We start from the raw sequence: 18,673 nt of genomic DNA, 5'->3' as shown, positions 1-18,673 counted from the left end.
CAGGCTAGTCTCAAACTCCTGAGCTCAAGCAGTCCTCCTGCCTCAGCTCCCAAAAGTGCTGGGATTCCAGGCATGAGCCACTGTGCCCAACCTACCTAGCTCAGAGTTGTGATTAATGCTGCCCCCAACCCTTGAGTAGGGCAGTAGATCAGAGATGCTTCTCTGGAAACAACAGGTATAACGTTGTCTAAAGAACAAAGAGGGTGGCAAAGATTTGTCAGGAGACACTGAGTGGCAAAGCAGACTGCAGCCTACTTGAAGGACTGTCCCAGTGGTCAGATGGAGGACGAGGACAGGAAACCAATGACCAGAACTGAGCTTAGTACTGTGGTGGTGGGGAGCGAGGCAGGATTGGGCAGGGATCTGTAGCTCTCAAGAGTGAAAGAAAGATGAGGAACCAGTTCTCTGTCTCCGCATCCTAAACCTAGCTGTGTGATTGGCAAAACAATGTGTGAAATCTGCCGAGAAATGCGGTATATTCTGATTAGCTCAGTTTGAAACGCTTGGCATCTATCAGCAAAAGGGGCATATTTATTGGCGGAGTCACTACCCGTAAAAGTTGGGTAGGAAAATGAACCAGTACTTACTATTCACTTCTTTTCTTTCCTACGGTTGACTTAAACTTTTCCTCTCAAGAACACATGGCTTAGGACAATGGTTTTCCCTTCTATAAGCACGGGTTGATGGAAATGGGGAGACTGTCTAGAAACAGGCTGGGTGTCAGAGCGAAACCAATCTGGGATTAAATATTGGCCAATGCTCAGCCTCCAGTGGATAAAAGAATTGGTTACAGATGCTCCTCAACTTACAATGGGGTTATATGCCAATAAACCCATCGTAAGTTGAAAATATTATAAGTAGAAAATGCATTTAATACACCTCGCTTACCAAATATCCCAGCTTCCCCACATCTACCTTAAATGTGCTCAGAACACCTATGCTGGGCTACAGTTGGGCAAAATCATCCAACACAAAGCATGTTTTCTAATAAAGTGTTGAATATTTCATATAATTTATTAAGTACTGTGCTAAAAGTGAAGAACAGAATGGTTGTATGGGTACTTGAAATGCATTTTCTACTGAATGTATATTGCTGTGGCACCAAAATAAAGTCAAAAATTTGTTGTTGGTTATTGTAAGTAGAGGACTAACTGTATTTCATAAAGGCTTTCTTTCTTTCTGTTTTTTTTTTTTTTTTTTTTTTTTTTGAGATGGAGTTTTGCTCTTGTCACCCAAGCTGGAGTGCAATGGTGCAATCTCTGCAACCTCTGCCTCCTGGATTCAAGCGATTCTCCTGCCTCAGCCTCCTGAGTAGCTGGGATCACAGGTGCCTGCCACCACACCCAGCCAATTCTTGTATTTTTAGTAGAGATGGGGTTTCACCATTTTGGCCAGGCTGGTCTTGAACTCCTGACTTCAAGTGATCCACCCACCACGAAGGCTTTCTTAAGCATATTAGCTTGTAGGGCATATCTATAGCTTTCACTATGTGTCTTTTTTTCTTTAGTATTCAATGGTATGTATCATTATTTCAAACTGTCTATATAGAGAGACAATTATATATATTTTATAATTATATATATTTTATATAATTATATATATAAAATTATACATATAATTTTATAAACTTACTTAATAAAGTAAATTCCCATTATTTTGCACATGGGATTTCTCTCCAGACTCCTTGTATTGTTTCCTCTTATAATAAAAACAAGTTTTGTATCCTGAATTGTACGCAAGGTTATGTTCAAGGCTGTCTAGAACAAAATATGAAGGCATCGTCTTTGCCTAATACTCTAACTGATACAAGTAAAAATCACAAAGTTTCTGTTCCCTTAGAATTCTCAAAGATGCTATTTTGGTAACAATTGGAATGAAGCCAATCTTCTTAACCAAATTTTCCAACTATAGAAATGCAATATCTTTTTAAAATTGTCCTCTGCAGGAAATAAGTGTTCTCTTGTTTTCAGTGCATGAATTATGAGTTAGTGCTCTTAGGTCTGAGTATGCTATTGCTTTCTCTTCTGCTGTGTGTTTCTGCTACTTTTGTAGCTTAGATACTTATCAATGACCTTCTTCTCTGTCTAATCTGGCTTTCTGCAGAGATCTTTCAAATGGGCAAAACCAGAATATGTACCAAAATATCTTAGCTGCTTTTACAGGTAGAGCTGAATTGGAGGTTCTAATGAAGAATGGACCTATGACTGAGAAGGACTCTTCTACCTGGGAAAGTCATTCTCTTTCCTTGGGTCTGCAGCTTCAGAAAAGATGCACATGGCATAGTAAGGGAGGCAGGGGATACTAAGCCAGCCAGTTATCCAGATGATGGCCAGATCACCTCTAATAATTAATGTACTGACAGATGTCACCACCAGTCTGCTCTCATAGCCATTTATCTTAATGGCTACATCTGCCAAATTGTTCCTGGATATATCACTGGTAAATGCATCAGCCTCTCACGATCTTCAGCAAAGCAGCTTCCTGCTGTTGTTTAGATAGAGTATAGTGATTTGTTTGACTGAAAGTTAAAGTGTTTCAAAAAGATGGAAAGTAAGTAATTTGGATCTATCCACTTTTATACACATTATCTCATTTAATCCCCCACAAGGGCTCCTTCAGGAGTGAGGAGTATTTTATTACCATTTCATAAAGGAGTAAACAGTTTCAAGGAGGCAAAGCAATATTCTTGAGGTCACACACCCAGTAAGCATCAGATTATCTATTCTACCACACTAAACTGCCATTGTCAAAATGTATGTAGAGCCAACGAAACAAGTTTAAAATTTTTAGAAGAAATGCTCCTCTAGGAAGCAAGATGAGAATTCAGTCTAGTTTTAAAGGTGTCAAGAGAAGGATATTCCAAAACGTTGTTTTGGAACCAAGGGCAATATATAACAATTGCTCACTGTCAGAAAATCTTCCTTTTGCACAAAAAAATCTTTTCCTTTTAAAGAAACAAAAATGGTATTTTGGCAAGAAAATTTCATGGAGATACTGACAAGTGGCCATTCTGATTCCTGTATATCTTTTTCAAAAAGCAATGTGGTGCTTAAATTAATATATAATGCATCCACCAAAGAACTGTTAGAACTAATCAATAAATTCAGTAAAGTTGCAGGATAAAAAAATCAACATATAAACATCAATAGCATTTCTATACACTAATAACAAACCATTCAAAAAAGAAATTAAGGAAACAATCCCATTTATAATAGCTACCAAAAACCCCCAATATTTAGGAGTAAATTTAATCAAGAAAGTGAAAGACACTGAAAACTATAAAACATTGATGAAAAAATTGAAGAAAACACAAAGTAATGGAAATATATCCTGTGTTCATGAATTGAAAGAATTAATATTGTTAAATGTCCATACTACCCAACACTATCTACAGATTTAATGCAATCTCCATGAAAATTCTAATAACATTTTTCACAGAAATAGAAAAAAAACCTTAAAATTAAAATGGAACCACAAAATACCCCAAATAGCCAAAGTAACCTAGAACAAAAAGGAAAAAAGCTAAAGGCATCATACAACCTGATTTCAAAATCTACTGAAAAGCTATAGTAATCAAAACACCATGGTACCAGTCTAAAAACAAACACATAGACCAATTAAACAGAAGACAGACCAGACATTACTCCACAAATTTAAGGTCAATTAATTTCCTGACAAAGTTGCTGAGAAAAGGACAGTAGTGTTTGGAAAAACTTCCATATGTGGAAGAATGAAATCAGACCTGTATCTCACACTATACACAAAAATCAACTTAAAATGGATTAAAGACTTAAATGTAAGACCTGAAACTATAAAACTACTAGAAGAAAACATACTGACCATCTTCAATTAGTCTGGGCAATTTTTGGAATATGACCCCAAAGTACAGGCAACAAAAGCAAAAATAGAAAAAGCTTCTGCAAGGCGAAGGAAACAATCAACAGAGTGAAGAGACAACCTACAGAATGGAAAAAAAAATGTGCAAATCACACATCTGATAAGGGGTTAATATCCAAAATATACAAGAAACTCAAACAACTCAATAGCAAGAAAACAATCTGACTGAAAAATGAACAAAGGATCTGAATAGATTTTTTCTCAAAAGAAGACATACAAATGGCCAACAAGCATATTTTAAAATACTCAACATCATTAATCATCAGGAAAAGGCCTTCAGTACTATGATATCACCTTACACCTAACAGAATTGCCATTATCAAAAAGACAAAAGATGGGTGTTGGCATGGATGTAGAGAAAAGGGAACCCTTGGATACTATAGGTGGGAATGTAAATTGATTCAGCCATTGTAGAAAGCAGTATAAAGATTTCTTTAAAAAATTTGAAAAATAGAACTACTATATGATCCAGCAATCTCACTCCTGGGTATATATTCAAAGGAAATGAAATCAGTATGTTGAAGAGATATCTACACTCTCATGTTCACTGCAGCACTAGTCACAAGAGCCAAGATGTGAAATCATCCTAGATGTTCATCAACAGACAGATAAACAAAACATAGTATATATGCACAATGGAATACTATTCAGCCTTAAAAAAAGAAGAAAATCCTGTCATTTTGACAATGTGGGTGAACCTGGAGAACATTATGTTAAATGAAATAAGCTAGGCCCAGAAAGACAAATACTGTGTGATATGAATAATATTTCTATGTCCAATCTAAAACAATTGACCCAATAGAAACACAGAGTAGAATGTTGGCTGCCAGGAGGTTGGGGTAGAAGTAAATTGTGGGGGAAATGTTGGTCAAAAGATATGAAATTTCAGTTAGGAGGAATAAGTTCAAGAGATCTATCTACAACATGGTGGCTGCAGTTAATAACAATGTATTGTATTTGTGAAAATTGCCAAGAGATAGATTTTAAATGTTCTCAGCACATTACTGGGTATATACCCAAAGGATTATAAATCATGCTGCTATAAAGACACATGCACACATATGTTTATTGTGGCACTATTCACAATAGCAAAGACTTGGAACCAACGCAAATGTCCATCAATGACAGACTGGATTAAGAAAATGTGGTACATATACACCATGGAATACTATGCAGCCATAAAAAAGGATGAGTTTCTGTCCTTTGTAGGGACATGGATGCAGCTGGAAACCATCATTCTCAGCAAATTATCACAAGAACAGAAAACCAAACACTGCATGTTCTCACTCATAGGTGGGAATTGAACAATGAGATCACTTGGACACAGGAAGGGGAACATCACACACTGGGGCCTGTCATGGGGTTGGGGGACAGGGGAGGGATAGCATTAGGAGATATACCTAATGTAAATGATGAGTTAATGGGTGCAGCACACCAACATGGCACATGTATATATATGTAACAAACCTGCACATTGTGCACATGTACCCTAGAACTTAAAGTATAATAAAAAAATTGATAAATATGTGAAGTAATACATATATTAATTAGCTCAGTTCAGCTGTTCCACAAAGTATACATATTTGAAAACATGTTGTATATGATGAATATATAGTTTTTGTCAATTAAAAATTAATAATAAAAAATAAAAGAGAACTTGTTTCAACTAGACTGTTTTAAGAGACATGTCCACATCTCAAAAATAAAATCCTTCCATGCCTTTAAAAAAAAAATCTTCAAATAGCCATTGGACAGCTCTCTGTGAAGAACCAGATACACATGGCCTCTGTGTAAGCACCACACTGATGGCTTTCTGCTCTATGTTTGGTTTATTCCACTTTCTGAATCACCTGACTTCATACCATCAGATCGCCAGGGTAATGATCTCATCTCAAGGATGACGCTATTTTGCTTATTGTGAAGATGGATTTCAGTGTTTCTAATGATGCTTATCAAGGTGAGATTGGTTTGAGACTTGAGTAAATGGCCATTTAAATCTATAAAGAGGATTTGATTAATCAACTATATACGTGTGTTATATACATAATGCAAAAGAGACTATACTTTGAATGCTACTGAAAGCTTAATTCATATGATATATATATAATTGTAATACTTAAATCATGAAAAATAATAATCAATAGTAATATCTTATTTTCAGCTATTTCTCTGACAAAAATTAGGGAAGAGAAAATTGTTTCATTATGAAGTACTAGAAAAAAAGATCATTTTCTTCTTTTTTTCTCTATATACTTCAATTATCTGGCTCATTTTAAAGTTTAAGTAAATTAATTTAAGAATGACATAATCTATCTTAGAATAACTTTACATTTATTTGATTCCCAGTGTTTTCTAATGAAACACTGAAGAAAAAGATATATACTCTTAGAAGCAACACAAACTATTGAAAGCGTTCTGGACCAGAAGTAAAGAGATGTGATTTTCAGTGCTGGCTTCCCATCAGTGTGAACTCAGGCAAGTCACTCAAATTTCCTGAAGCTAAGTTTCCTTGTGGGTATAACAGAGATGTCAGCATCTGCTCTATTTAAACAATTGTTGTGTGGCAAAAATTCTTTATTCATCCAGCACTTGTTAGTGCTTATTGGGTTCTTCTCATGGAGATATGAAGACAAATACAATTCAGTTTCTTCCCTCAAGGAACACAGAGGTGGGGAGATACAGGCAGAAATTTGGGGTAGAGTCAAAGAATACTCCTAGAAGGAGGAGATCTTGAAGAAGAAGTAAGAGGTAGTGAAGAGAATGGAAGAAGACACGATAAGAGCATTCCAGGCAGAGGGCACAGCATCCTGCAAAGGTAATGGGTTATAAGAGTGTAAGGTGCTGGGGGACCTGCCCATCATTCAGGGCTGAAACAGAAGGGGAAAAGTCCAAGGTGAGGTTGGAAAGGTAGGCACAATCCAGCTAAACGAGAGTAACAGATGCTGTGCTACGGATTTGTCTTCTAACCTAGAGGCAATGAGTGAAGGTGAAGGGTTATGAAGAATTAGGGAAGGGGTTTTAGGAAATGCACTCTGAAGGTAACATAGGCAATGAAATCAGAGACTGGGAAATTAGCTCAGGGTCCATGGTACTAGCTCAGATGACAAAAAGTAAAGGCCTGTGCTAACACAGTGGCAGCAAGGATGGAGGAGAACAAACAATGCTGAGAGACAGTTTGGCTGAAGCCTGACCGACGGCACATAGAAGGGAAAATCAGGGTGAATCAAAGGTTTCTCACTTGCCTGGGTAGACAGTGTCTTAATTTGTAAGATTAAAAAAATAAAGATGTTAAAGCAGGTATCTGGGGCTCAAGTTAAACTTAGGCATGTTGGGCTTGTTGTGCCTATGGGTTATCCAAGTGGTGAGGTGCAGAAGGCAACTGGATAGATGTAACACATTTGACAATGCTGTGAGCTGTTCCAATGTAAGTAATATTGCTTGAATCCAGTTACATAATTTCAGTATGTGTATTAACTCTCACAAGGCCACTAGGGAAATTACTATAGTATACATGGTCTATTTAATGGTACTCCAAGGGCTTCAAAGAATAAAGACATCTTTCACTTCTTTACTGGATTTTCTTGCTTAACGGAAATCATTTAACTACCTACAGCATCATTTCTATTGTGAGCTACCTCTGATGGCTTGTAGCTTCTTGCTCACGTTCATGTGGCTGGCGTCTGGACTGGATTAAAGAGAACTACCATGCAGATGGAGACGGAGGACAGTATTCTGGAACCTTTCTCCCTCCAACCTTACTGCCTATTGTATTTTTCTATACGCATTCTTACTTCCAGCTGCCATGGGGTCATCAAGCTTTAGCTTAAATCAAATGTCCTCTGGCTCCAGGTCCCATGATGAAAAATTTATGGAGTCCTGGACACATTACAAGTTTTACAGCTTTACAGCTGAAATCCTTCAGGTCCTCCTGACCTACTGAAGGAAAAAATATGTTTTATTTTATTGTGATTCCCAAATGTTCTTCTAGTGTGTACATTTTTCCAGCAGAATGTGCATGTAGCTTCCAGCAATGTGTTTTATATTACCTTGAAGAGTAGGGAAGCTCTGATAGAAGGAAACAACTTAGTTTTCTTGCCAGTGCAAAAGAAAACAGAACTTGCCATTGGAAGCATGATGAGTTGACCAAGTCTGTGGATAATCGGTTTGTTTTTCTCTTTTACTGAGGATAGCCTATATAAGTCAATGACTATATCCAAACTATTTTAAAAACAATCTATAGCCACCAACTTATGATACACTGGCTTCTTATGTGGGGTTATTTTATTAATTATAAAGATTATATTAATTATATAATAAAGATTTTAAGATTTCCTATGATCTTAAAATACCATATGTTCTCATAAAGTCCAGGATGAAGCTAGCTCAACACCCTCAGATTAAACATTTCCTGGGTGACAAACAGGCTTTCCAAACATATGTCAGAACCTAAAGTCTCTCTCTCCTCAGGAAATTATAAGTAACATCAGTTTGGATGTGGCTTGAAAAGGAGGTATCTAAATTGGGCTCACCTTGACAATGAAATCTGCTGTGAGTGGTCCAGCCATTCTCAGTATCTCTTTGTCTGGAAATTTCTGGAAGTCCACACTAGAATTGTCCACAAGAAAAGTTCCTGTGGAGCTGAGACTGTTTTCACCTTTAGCCCCCTGGAGGGTTTTGGTTTCCACATCTACATAATCAAACACATAAAGATGAGAGAAAGATGTTCCTAGGGCAACCACAGGCAAGCACATTTCATGCAACAATGTTTAGAGCTAGGTAAGGGAGACACATCATTCTTTATATGACCGACAAATTGAAACTGTGATATCAACAAAATATATAGGCACTGATGAGTCACATAGGAATTTATGCTGCAATTGAAATTATTTTAAAAGTCATTAGCCAGGCATTCAAGGGTTCCTGTCAAAAAAATCTTTGACTCTCCAGATGACATTATTTGGGCACCCTACTTTACTGCAACCCTATTCTTTTGAGTAAACCAATTCTCATACGTCTCTTTTTGACTTCAATCTTGATGGCCCTCAGCCTAGGATACCCTCCAGTTTTCTTTTTGCTCTACAAGATCCAGGGTGTATCTCTGAGTTGCCTCAGTACCTGTATGACTTTATATTAGTGCATTAACCTGTGTTTATTTATACTTTCTGGTTACTTACTGCACTGATGCTATTGCTCAAAATGAAGAAACAATAGTCACATAAGAACAGGAGCTACCATTTTCAGTATTCTCTTTTTAAAATTCATTTTGATACTTAGCTTAGTTTTATGCAAATATAAGATATTTCATAAGTGCTTAAGATAGAAAAAAAGCCCCTTTATTTCTGGAGCATTCAAATACAGATTTGGCCAATGACAAAGCCTATGAAGCATGTTTTGTTGTAGAAAATCAGAGCACGCTGGGGATGATGGTAATTATGATGTGTGATTCAGAGAAGACTAAGTTCTCATGTCACTGAGGGGTGATTTAGAACAACTGTCTGTTGTGTTGCATGAAGAAAGATGGATGGACTAAGGCTAATGGTTTCCAAAACTTGAGAAGAACGTTTGGTTTTGGCAAAGATTCTTCAGCAGAAAAATGGGAGTGCTTGGGTGGGGCTCTGGGTTAAAACAATTTTAAGGTCTCTGGGGGCACTCAAGTACCTAGATACTTGTATTACATTATTGTAGAGGTGGTCTACTTGTAGTTCTCTACTGCAAGGAATATCAACAGCTGGAAAATCTTGGTCTTCAGTTAAATGCCCAGGGACTCTCAGATGAAGTCTGTGGAGCCCTTCTTCTAGAGTAGACAAGACTTCACTCCCTTTCCTCAGAACAGAGGGGATCCCACTGAAGAATATAGGGCACATCAAGGGAATATTGGAGGGAGGAAATCACAGTTGTTGTCATAGGGGAAAGCAACTGCACTAAATCTCCTTCCTCTAGCCTTCGTTTCTCAAACTGCCTCACAGGCACTTGTAGAAATATTTCTAGGACATCAATTAACTTAGTTTTAGAAAAATCTTGCAGTTGTAGGCCTGATCTGAGCTTCTGATTCCATTTTATCAAGAGGCTTACAGCTGTCCTTCTCAGGGTACATCTAATTAAAGATGAGCCAAGGGGGCAGACTAGATTGCCTCATCTTATTCTGGTTTGGTCCAAAATATTTAAGGTTGATTTCGCACTATGCCAGCTTCTGGGAATGAAGGGCAAAAGAGCTACAAGAGAAGCAGGGTATCCTTTACTCCCACATTCATTTTGCTGAATTATATTTCAAATATAAAAAAAGAACACATAAGGAAAAATGATTTAGTTATACATATGCTACCAATAGTATGTTTGTTGGGAGAGAAAAGCAGATTCCAGTTTGCTTTTCATCAAATCTTTAGGATAATTAAATCAAACAAGGCCAATTCTTCAGCTTCTTTGTGATCACATAATTAGGAAATCTAGGAGACTAGTACATTTATAAAAATAAATTTCCACGGCTGGGCACGGTGGCTCAAGCCTGTAATCCTAGCACTTTGGGAGGCTGAGATGGGCGGATCACGAGGTCAGGAGATCGAGACCATCCTGGCTAACATGGTGAAACCCTGTCTCTACTAAAAAATACAAAAAACTAGCCAGGCGAGGTGGTGGGCACCTGTAGTCCCAGCTACGCGGGAGGCTGAGGCAGGAGAATGGTGTGAACCTGGGAGGCGGAGCTTGCAGTGAGCTGAGATCCGGCCACTGCACTCCAACCTGGGCGACAGAGCGAGACTCCATCTCAAAAAAAAAAAAAAAAAATTCCCTCTTAAATCTATTCCTATGGGTTCTTTCTTCTGCAATGAAGAGTCAGTCCCCCACTTGGTGATGATATTGGCCTGAATATTTTATTCCAGTATCTGTTACTGTTCACAAAAGTACTGCTTTTGAGTGGAGTTGTTACATTAGAAGTTAGCCCTCTCCAATTCTCAAATGGGGAAAAATGAATCATCTGAATGGTAATAATACACACACGTACATTATCTTTTCACATGTGAACACCATATTTTACAGGGTTGTTCAGGATTAGAAACAAACTTGAATCCATAGAAGGTGACTTATCAGCATTTTTTGGTTTTGCCTGAACTGTACCTTACTTATTCTTTTACTTCACATGGCCTTTCAAATCCCACCTCTTCCATGAAATGTATTTATTTTTATTTTTAGAAAGAGTACTGTAGGCGATCTTGACTTTTATGGGCTTCAATTTGTCTTCCTCTTGTTTGCCTTTTTAGCATGATTTCATTCATAATCCAATCACTAAAAAATAATGCTTGCTATCTAAATTGGTTTCACAGACATTTGTGTGGCAGGGGCGAAAGGACAGATGATAGATGGCTTTGTGGAAACCCAGGAACAATCACAGTGGAGGAGATCAGAAATGCTCAAGGAACCAACTGAAGTGAAGCCTTTCAGTGAAATTGAATTTTACAGAAAATGCTATCATATCCCCTCCCATCCTCTTCCTTGTTTATAGCCTATAATTTTCTTCTCGTAATTTACAGCTCTGTATCTAAACAACACTAAATAATAAGAAATAGGTGGCTCTGTACTGCTGCCTCGGCATGATTGAAGATCAATTTTTGCACAAATCCTGGAGGGGCCATGCTGCCATTTGATCTTTGGGGTTATGATTACCATTTAATCCTGAATCCCAGTAGCTTTCTTTAAGATATGAGGGCCCTGAATTTTTCTTTAATACATGGGATGCTTAATTACACCATGATGGTTTTCTTTAAATGCTACAGTGTTAAGGTTGTTTGGTGTTTCTATGTTCCTCTGGATTGATGAAGTAATGAAACATGAAAGTAGGTAGAAAAAGAGAATGAATGAAGAAGAGAGAAGGGGGTTAGAAGAAAGCTGAAAAAAGGAGAGGGAAGGCAAAAAAAGATTGAGATTGGAAAGGAAGAAGAGAGGGAATGAGATATAATACTCACAAGAGCATAAACATGCGCTTAACCCATCAACAACCCATTGGGAGCATCTATTTTGTATTTTTCAGGATGACTGTGGTTAAAGATAATTACCACAGGGCTTTCTGCCATCTCATCAGGCAGCTAAAAGATAAACAGAAGCCCTCAAAATATCATATTATGATAGAGTAGAAAGATGTGTATTCTTGTGTTTTAATCTTTTCTGGGAACACAAAATAAATAATAATGACTACAATTCCCAATTCCCAAAGGAAAACAACAGAGTTACTTACACAAGTGATCAGGACCTTTTAAGACAAGGCGAACATGTCTGCTTCCATAAGGAATCGCAACCACAGCGTCATCCGCTAGAGAGAGACAAAGCAAAATCTTAAAGCACGTCACTTGACACAAAATTATTGATGGCCTTCTAAATAAAGGCACTGACTTACATACCTTAAAAACTACAGTTTTTTAAAGTGTTTGAAATGTGAAGGCCATTATTTAGAAATCAACATTTTCACTTTTCTCAAAATAAAATATGCCAAAGATGCTAGTCACTAGTTAACTCCTGGAGGATGTGGCCTTTTAAAAAATAGGAATTTTGAAATACTGAAAAATTAGTTTGCAAGTTTTCATTTTTGATTTTACAATCTGGTCTTATATGATCAAAAACACTTGTGCTGAATTAAAACATAAAAATAAATTCTAATGTTCAAAGGATGAATTTATTACATCAAAATCTGGACTTCTCCCCAGCAGAGTATCCTGGATGAGCAGAACAGATAAGAGAAAGGGAAGATATATTTGTATGCTCTGAACACCCCAGGGGCACAAATCATGCCTTCTAGTTCTTAAATATCCTTCACAACATCTACCCCTAAAACTGTATGTAGTGAGTACCCCATAAATATTTCTTAACATTTCTCTACACACACTCTATTTAAAAATATTTTTTTAGAAATCGACTGAACCACAGATCACTTTATAATGGATTTCTTTTCACTCTATTTATAAATTGAGCTTAAATTCATTAGAAGCAGACATTTTTAAAAATTAGAGCTAATATGCATCTCAAATATATCATAGGTATTCTTATTCAGAACTCCATTTGTAATGACAGTATCTTATATTTTTATGGTGCTGCAGAGTTTCAATTTCACCTAAATTATACTATTTACTCCCTCACCCAAAACTTCTGACATTGGCATAGAGGATTTTCTGATGAAGAAATGAAATTTCTGGGAAGTATAATGCATAGTCCGAGATCAAATGGATAGGAAGGCACTTCAGAAGACAAGAGAAAGGTAGGTTTAAAAATATTTACCAGCATATTCAGAAGCCCTGTGTGATTCTTTGTTCATACTACTTATCTTATATATATATATATTTTTTTTTTCTTTTTTTTTTGAGGTGTCCCGCTCTGTTGCTCAGGCTGGAGTGCAGTGGTACCATCTTGGCTCAATGCAACTTCTGCTTCCTGGGTTCAAGCAATTCTTCTGCCTCAGCCTCCCAAGTATCTAGAATTACAGGTACCTACCATCACACCCGGCTAATTTTTGTATTTTTAGTAGAGATGGGGTTTCACCATGTTGGCCAGGCTGGTCTCGAACTCCTGACCTCATGATCTGCCCACCTCAGCCTCCCAAAGTGCTGGGATTACAGGCGTGAGCCACCACGCCAGGCCCTTATTATTATTACTATTTTGAGATAGGATCTCGCTTTGTCACCCAGACTGGAGTGCAGTGGCGTGATCACAGCTCACTGCAGCCTCAGCTTGCCGGGCTCAAGAGATCCTCCTACTTCATCATCCCAAGTAGCTGGGACTACAGGTGCACACCACTATGCCTAGATAATTTTTGTAATTTTGTAGAGATGTGGTTTTGCCATGCTGCCTAGGCTTTTCTTGAACTCCTGAACTCATGAGATCCACCTGCCTTGGCCTCCCAAAGTGCTGGGATTGCACAGGTAAGCCACTGCACCTGGCCTGTTCAGACATATTTTTTTAATAGTGTACATAATTATCCTATCATTGGAAGGATTTAGGTTAAATAAGAGAATCCCAATTCTTACTCAATATTTCTCTTAATATTATCATCCTATCTTTAGGAGAATTTAGTTGAAATTAGTGAATCTCAGAAGTTACCTGACTTCTCTGATCTTCAGTTTGCTCATTTGTAAAACAGGGAAAACAAAACTTGCCTTATACTATTGTTGTGACTAGATATAAATATAGACATGAATCTAGATATATGGATGTATAGCCTGGAACACAGTAAGTATTCTGTAAACATTATTTTCCTCCCTCTACTCCAAATCTCTTAAAGGACAGGGACTGAAAAACTATTTTTTATTGTGTTTCAACTCTCCAAGGCCCCTAGCACATTACCTGTTGAATGAGAAAGAAGAATCATATTCTCCCAATTCCTTCCTTGGAGAGGTTATATTATCAAGTTCTCTACAAAGTTGAATATTCCACTCATGCTAAAATCTTATAGCTATTTTTAATGGCATATGTTGTTGAATTTCAGAGAGCTAAGAGTTTGTGATATATAAGAACAACAACAGAAAAAAAGTGTAAGGGGAACATAGAAAAGGAAAAACAACAACAAAATGTTAGGACTAGGCCTACAGAGCTTTTTTTGTTTGTTTGTTTTTTGAGATGGAGTCTCACTTTGTTATCCAGGCTGGAGTGCGATCTTGACTCACTGCAACCTCTGCCCCCTGGGTTCAAGTGATTCTCCTGCCTCAGCCTCAAGTAGCTGGGATTACAGACTCCTGCCACCGCACCCGGCTAATTTTTGTATTTTTTAGTAGAGAAGCGGTTTCACCATCTTGGCCAGGCTGGTCTTGAACTCCCGACCTCATGATCCACCCACCTCGGCCTCCCAAAGTGCTGGGATTACTGGAGCGAGCCACCATGCCTGGCCAAGACTGGGCCTACAGAGCTTTAAATGCCTTGCATAAAGACATGACTTTTTAAGTTTGCAAAAGAAACTCAAAGCAGTTAAAACAATGGCACTTTCTAGAAATAGAAAGTCTTTGTTTACTCACAGGTCAAATAAAGTGCAAGTAAAAGGAAAGCTTTCTGTTTGGTCCTGCCATGCTCAGCAGCAGTCTTCTGACCCCCACACAGCTCATGCAGCCTCCCTCTTGCTCTGCTGGGAAGTGACTCGCATTCCATACAGTGGAACATTAATACCCTAGCTTTTGGCTGATGCTGTAGTATCTGTATGTTCCCTAAAGAAGATAGAGTGTGGTAGCATTTGCATGCTCCCCAAAAAGAGAAGAACCTCCTAGAAAGTTGTTGAGGAAGAGGGTATATGGAGAAAGTAGACCAGGTGAAAGAGTACTTTCTGATGCCCCTTGCACTCACCTAGTCAGAGAAATGAAGCAACTCAGGCTGGTACAAACTGTAGCAGTTGGCAGCACATGGCACAGAACTAGGAAGAGCCACAGCCTTCTCTTATATATTATTCTGAAAAGGGCTGATGGACGCCTGGCAAGTCATTAAACGATCTGCAAATTCATTACTTTGTTCCATAAATATTTTTTGAGGGTCTTTTAGTGTCAGGCTGCATGCTAGGAACTAGGGTTTCAGTGACAAAGAAGATAAACAAAGCACTAGTCCCACAAGATGGTCCTGAAAAAGGGATCTAAGATAAAACATGGGGGAAATACAAAATACTACACCCCACAGATGAAATTCCCAAAGCACATTCATTCATTTTTTAGGAGCCCTGCACCAAAGAAACCCATTTCAGTCTATTTAACCCATTGTATCCCTAAGATGTTTATCCATAAAAACTTTTTCTTATGTGTGTCATCTGTTAAAGTCAGCTGATATATCTTAGAACATACGTTAAGTAACAGTACTCTTACTTTAACAAAAAACAAAATAGGAAAAATAATTAAAAATTTCATTTTCTGCATATTCATAAAAAGCCACTTTTGAGTTGTTTATGTATTAATAATTGTCTCACTTGCTGATAAATCCTCAATGATTTGGGATGGATTGGAAGATGCTTCTACTTGGCATCTATTAGAATGTTGTGCACAGAGTGGTGTTTAAGATTTCTCAGGATGTGAGAGCAATCTGATTGCAACACCTGCCTCCTTGGTGATGAATGCCATTTGTATAGCTGGCGAGGCAGGGGCCACATCCTCTCCCACCGTGCTGCACATTCCTCTGGGTGCCCTTTCCTACAAAGGCGCACTGTTCTAGGATTGAGTGCATCTGCCCTAATCTATTCTGGCTTTGTTGACTGAACCATGATGCCAGTCTTCAGGACATATTTCTAGCTTATTAATCAACAATTCTAAATGATCTGCTCCAGATACCAGATAACTCCTTTCTCCATTCAACGGACAAACTTTCCATGGGAATCATACATTCTGTCGTTTCATAGATATGGGTTGCAAATGTCTTTTCTCAAGAAAATTGTTCCCAAGGTTTGTATGTAAGAGAATTCTTTAAAAATTATCTATCTATGTGTATATCACACAACTTTCTATATAGAACATTTTATATCCGTTTTAAAATCTTGTCATATGTGGATGCTCTGTGTGATTCACAGCTGTATCAGAGGAAGGTGATGAGGATAATATTTTGAAAAGACAGAATTTCCTATTCTGATATCTGAGTTTATCTTATTTTTAGATCCATTGATAAGTTCATGTTTTTAAAGACTCTTCCCTCTATGCCTATGGAGCTGATACTAAATTTTATTTTATTTTTAAAAATGAAAGAGCCATTTTAAAATACAATTGACCACATATAAAAATAGTTTGCCAATGTTGAGGAGATTTAAATGGTATATTTTACATCTTCATGACAGTTTTATTACTTAAAATACATCCAACAAAATAAGAAGTTGAGCATCTGAGGCTTTCAATTTTCTCCCTGGTTTATCTGTAATTGCACAATAGAAGATATATACTAGACAGGCCAAACAAGATGCCCTCCTCATTCCCATCTGGAGAACTTCATCCTTCCATTTGCCTAGGCCAGAAACCTTGGAGGCATCCTATACTTCATCTCTATATCTAATCAGTTAAAAAGTTCTATTGTCAAAATACCCTATTTCATTGATTCCAAGAGGGACAACTTTTCATGCCTTAACATATATGAAATCAGAACACATCTCACAATCAGTAGTATCTTATATTCTCACTCAGGCAATAATCCTGACATAGACACCTTTGCCTGCAGAGGTGATAACATCAAAACAGCCAGTATCAGATTCACAAAATGAGTGTCAGCTGCTTGGGAGAAAGTTCTAAGACAATATTGGAACACGTTCAACCTCTAGGAATCAAATGGCTGTGGAGGTTGAGGGGAGATGAGGAATCAGAACTAGAGGTGCTTAACTACATTGCCACAGAAGGAGTCAAAAGCTGGCTAGCTCTGTGTAACTGCAGAGTGGAATTGAGAGCCCAGCACCAAGACTTCTGCTTCTGACAAAGATGAACTAACAGGAACCAGATTTAATATTCTGCCTAAAACAATTAAAAAGTCAGATGAAACCATGGTTTTTAAGTTAGTGAACATCAGGCAAACAAGGGCAGCAATTCTGTACACTCAGGGAACAAATCAGATAAGGCCAAACATTGCCTCAGCTCACTGCCTTGATAGAGTTCCCAGGCTACAGCTTTGGAAGTAGGAAGGCTGGTAGAGCTCAGTAGATTCCCTGAATTGAGGAGACAAAGCCAAGAGTCCAAGGAAACCAAAACGGTTAGAATTTCTGGGACAAAGTAACAGAAAGGAGAGAGCTATACAGAAAGCCAACTCTGGAGACCCAAGAGGGTTTCCTTAAAGTAGCCAGCAGCATAGCAATCAATACATAAGTGTGAGGAAATTACCTGGCCTGGGGTAAGAACTACACAAAAGAATTATAGAGAAGAGTACATGGTGCTCATACAGGGCTGAGAATAGTATCTTATCCCATCAGCCAAAGTGACAAACTTCGTAAGTCATGGAACATTGAGTAGTATACTCAGAAAGGTCCTGCCTCAGTAAAAGGGTACAATTAGCTCTAGACCAAACATGGCTTTGGTCCTGTCTACCACATTTTAAGACCCCAAAGGTTCAAACTGATTTCAGTAACTTAACTGCTCCCAGAACACAGCTCAAGGATATTTATAGAAATACAAAAATATCTAGTACCCAAAAAAGTAAAATTTGTAATGTCTGGCATCCAGTCAAAAAATACGAGGCATGCAAAGAAACAAAAAAAATACAGCACATATTAAAGTGAAAAATCAATCAATCCAAACACAGAATGGACATTAAAATAGTTACTATAATGGTGTTCCATATGTTCATAAGGTCACATACTGAAAAATAAGTCTCCAGATCCAGAAAATTTCACTGGGGCATGGTACCAACCACTTAAAGAAGAAATAACATCAATTCTATACAGTCTCTTCCAGAAAAAAGAAGACAAGAGATTACTTCTCAACTCATCATTTGAGGCCATTTTGTGCTAATACTAACACCAAACAAATACATAAAAGAATACGACAGACCAGTATCTCTCATGAACACAGATAAAAAGCCTCAGCAAAATACTGCCGAATCAAACCAGAAATCTATATAAAGAATAATACAGTATGACCAAGTACAGTTTATCCCAGAAATGCAAAGTTGGTTATTTGAAAATCAATTAATATAATTCATCACAATAACAGTCTAAAGAAAAACCACGATTTTGTCAGTTGAGGTAAAAGAGAATTTAATAAAATTCATCATCCCTTCATGATAATAACTCCCAGCAAATCAGGAAAGGAAGGGAACTTCCTCAACCTGATAAAGGGCATTTATAAAAACCTACAGCTAACATCAT

General features: G+C 37.6%; 1 protein-coding gene across 4 annotated transcripts in view; it reads right to left on the bottom strand.

Moving 5' to 3' along the window:
- Positions 1-18,673, bottom strand: part of LOC105489066 (ADAMTS like 1) — a 950,014-nt gene that overhangs the window by 241,758 nt on the left and 689,583 nt on the right. For all 4 annotated transcript variants that reach the window (XM_011753701.3, XM_011753699.3, XM_011753700.3 and 1 more), the window contains 2 exons: positions 12,122-12,196; positions 8,427-8,584 (listed from right to left, as the gene is read on the bottom strand). In XM_011753701.3, the coding sequence (XP_011752003.2) occupies positions 8,427-8,584; positions 12,122-12,196 (233 nt within the window). The remainder of the gene's footprint in view (positions 1-8,426; positions 8,585-12,121; positions 12,197-18,673) is intronic.

Source organism: Macaca nemestrina, chromosome 14 (genome assembly GCF_043159975.1).
Source record: "Macaca nemestrina isolate mMacNem1 chromosome 14, mMacNem.hap1, whole genome shotgun sequence".
NCBI classification, from domain to species: Eukaryota; Metazoa; Chordata; class Mammalia; order Primates; family Cercopithecidae; genus Macaca; species Macaca nemestrina.
The sequence above is the reverse complement of the archived record's forward strand: the minus strand, read 5'-3'. Positions and strand labels throughout refer to the sequence as shown.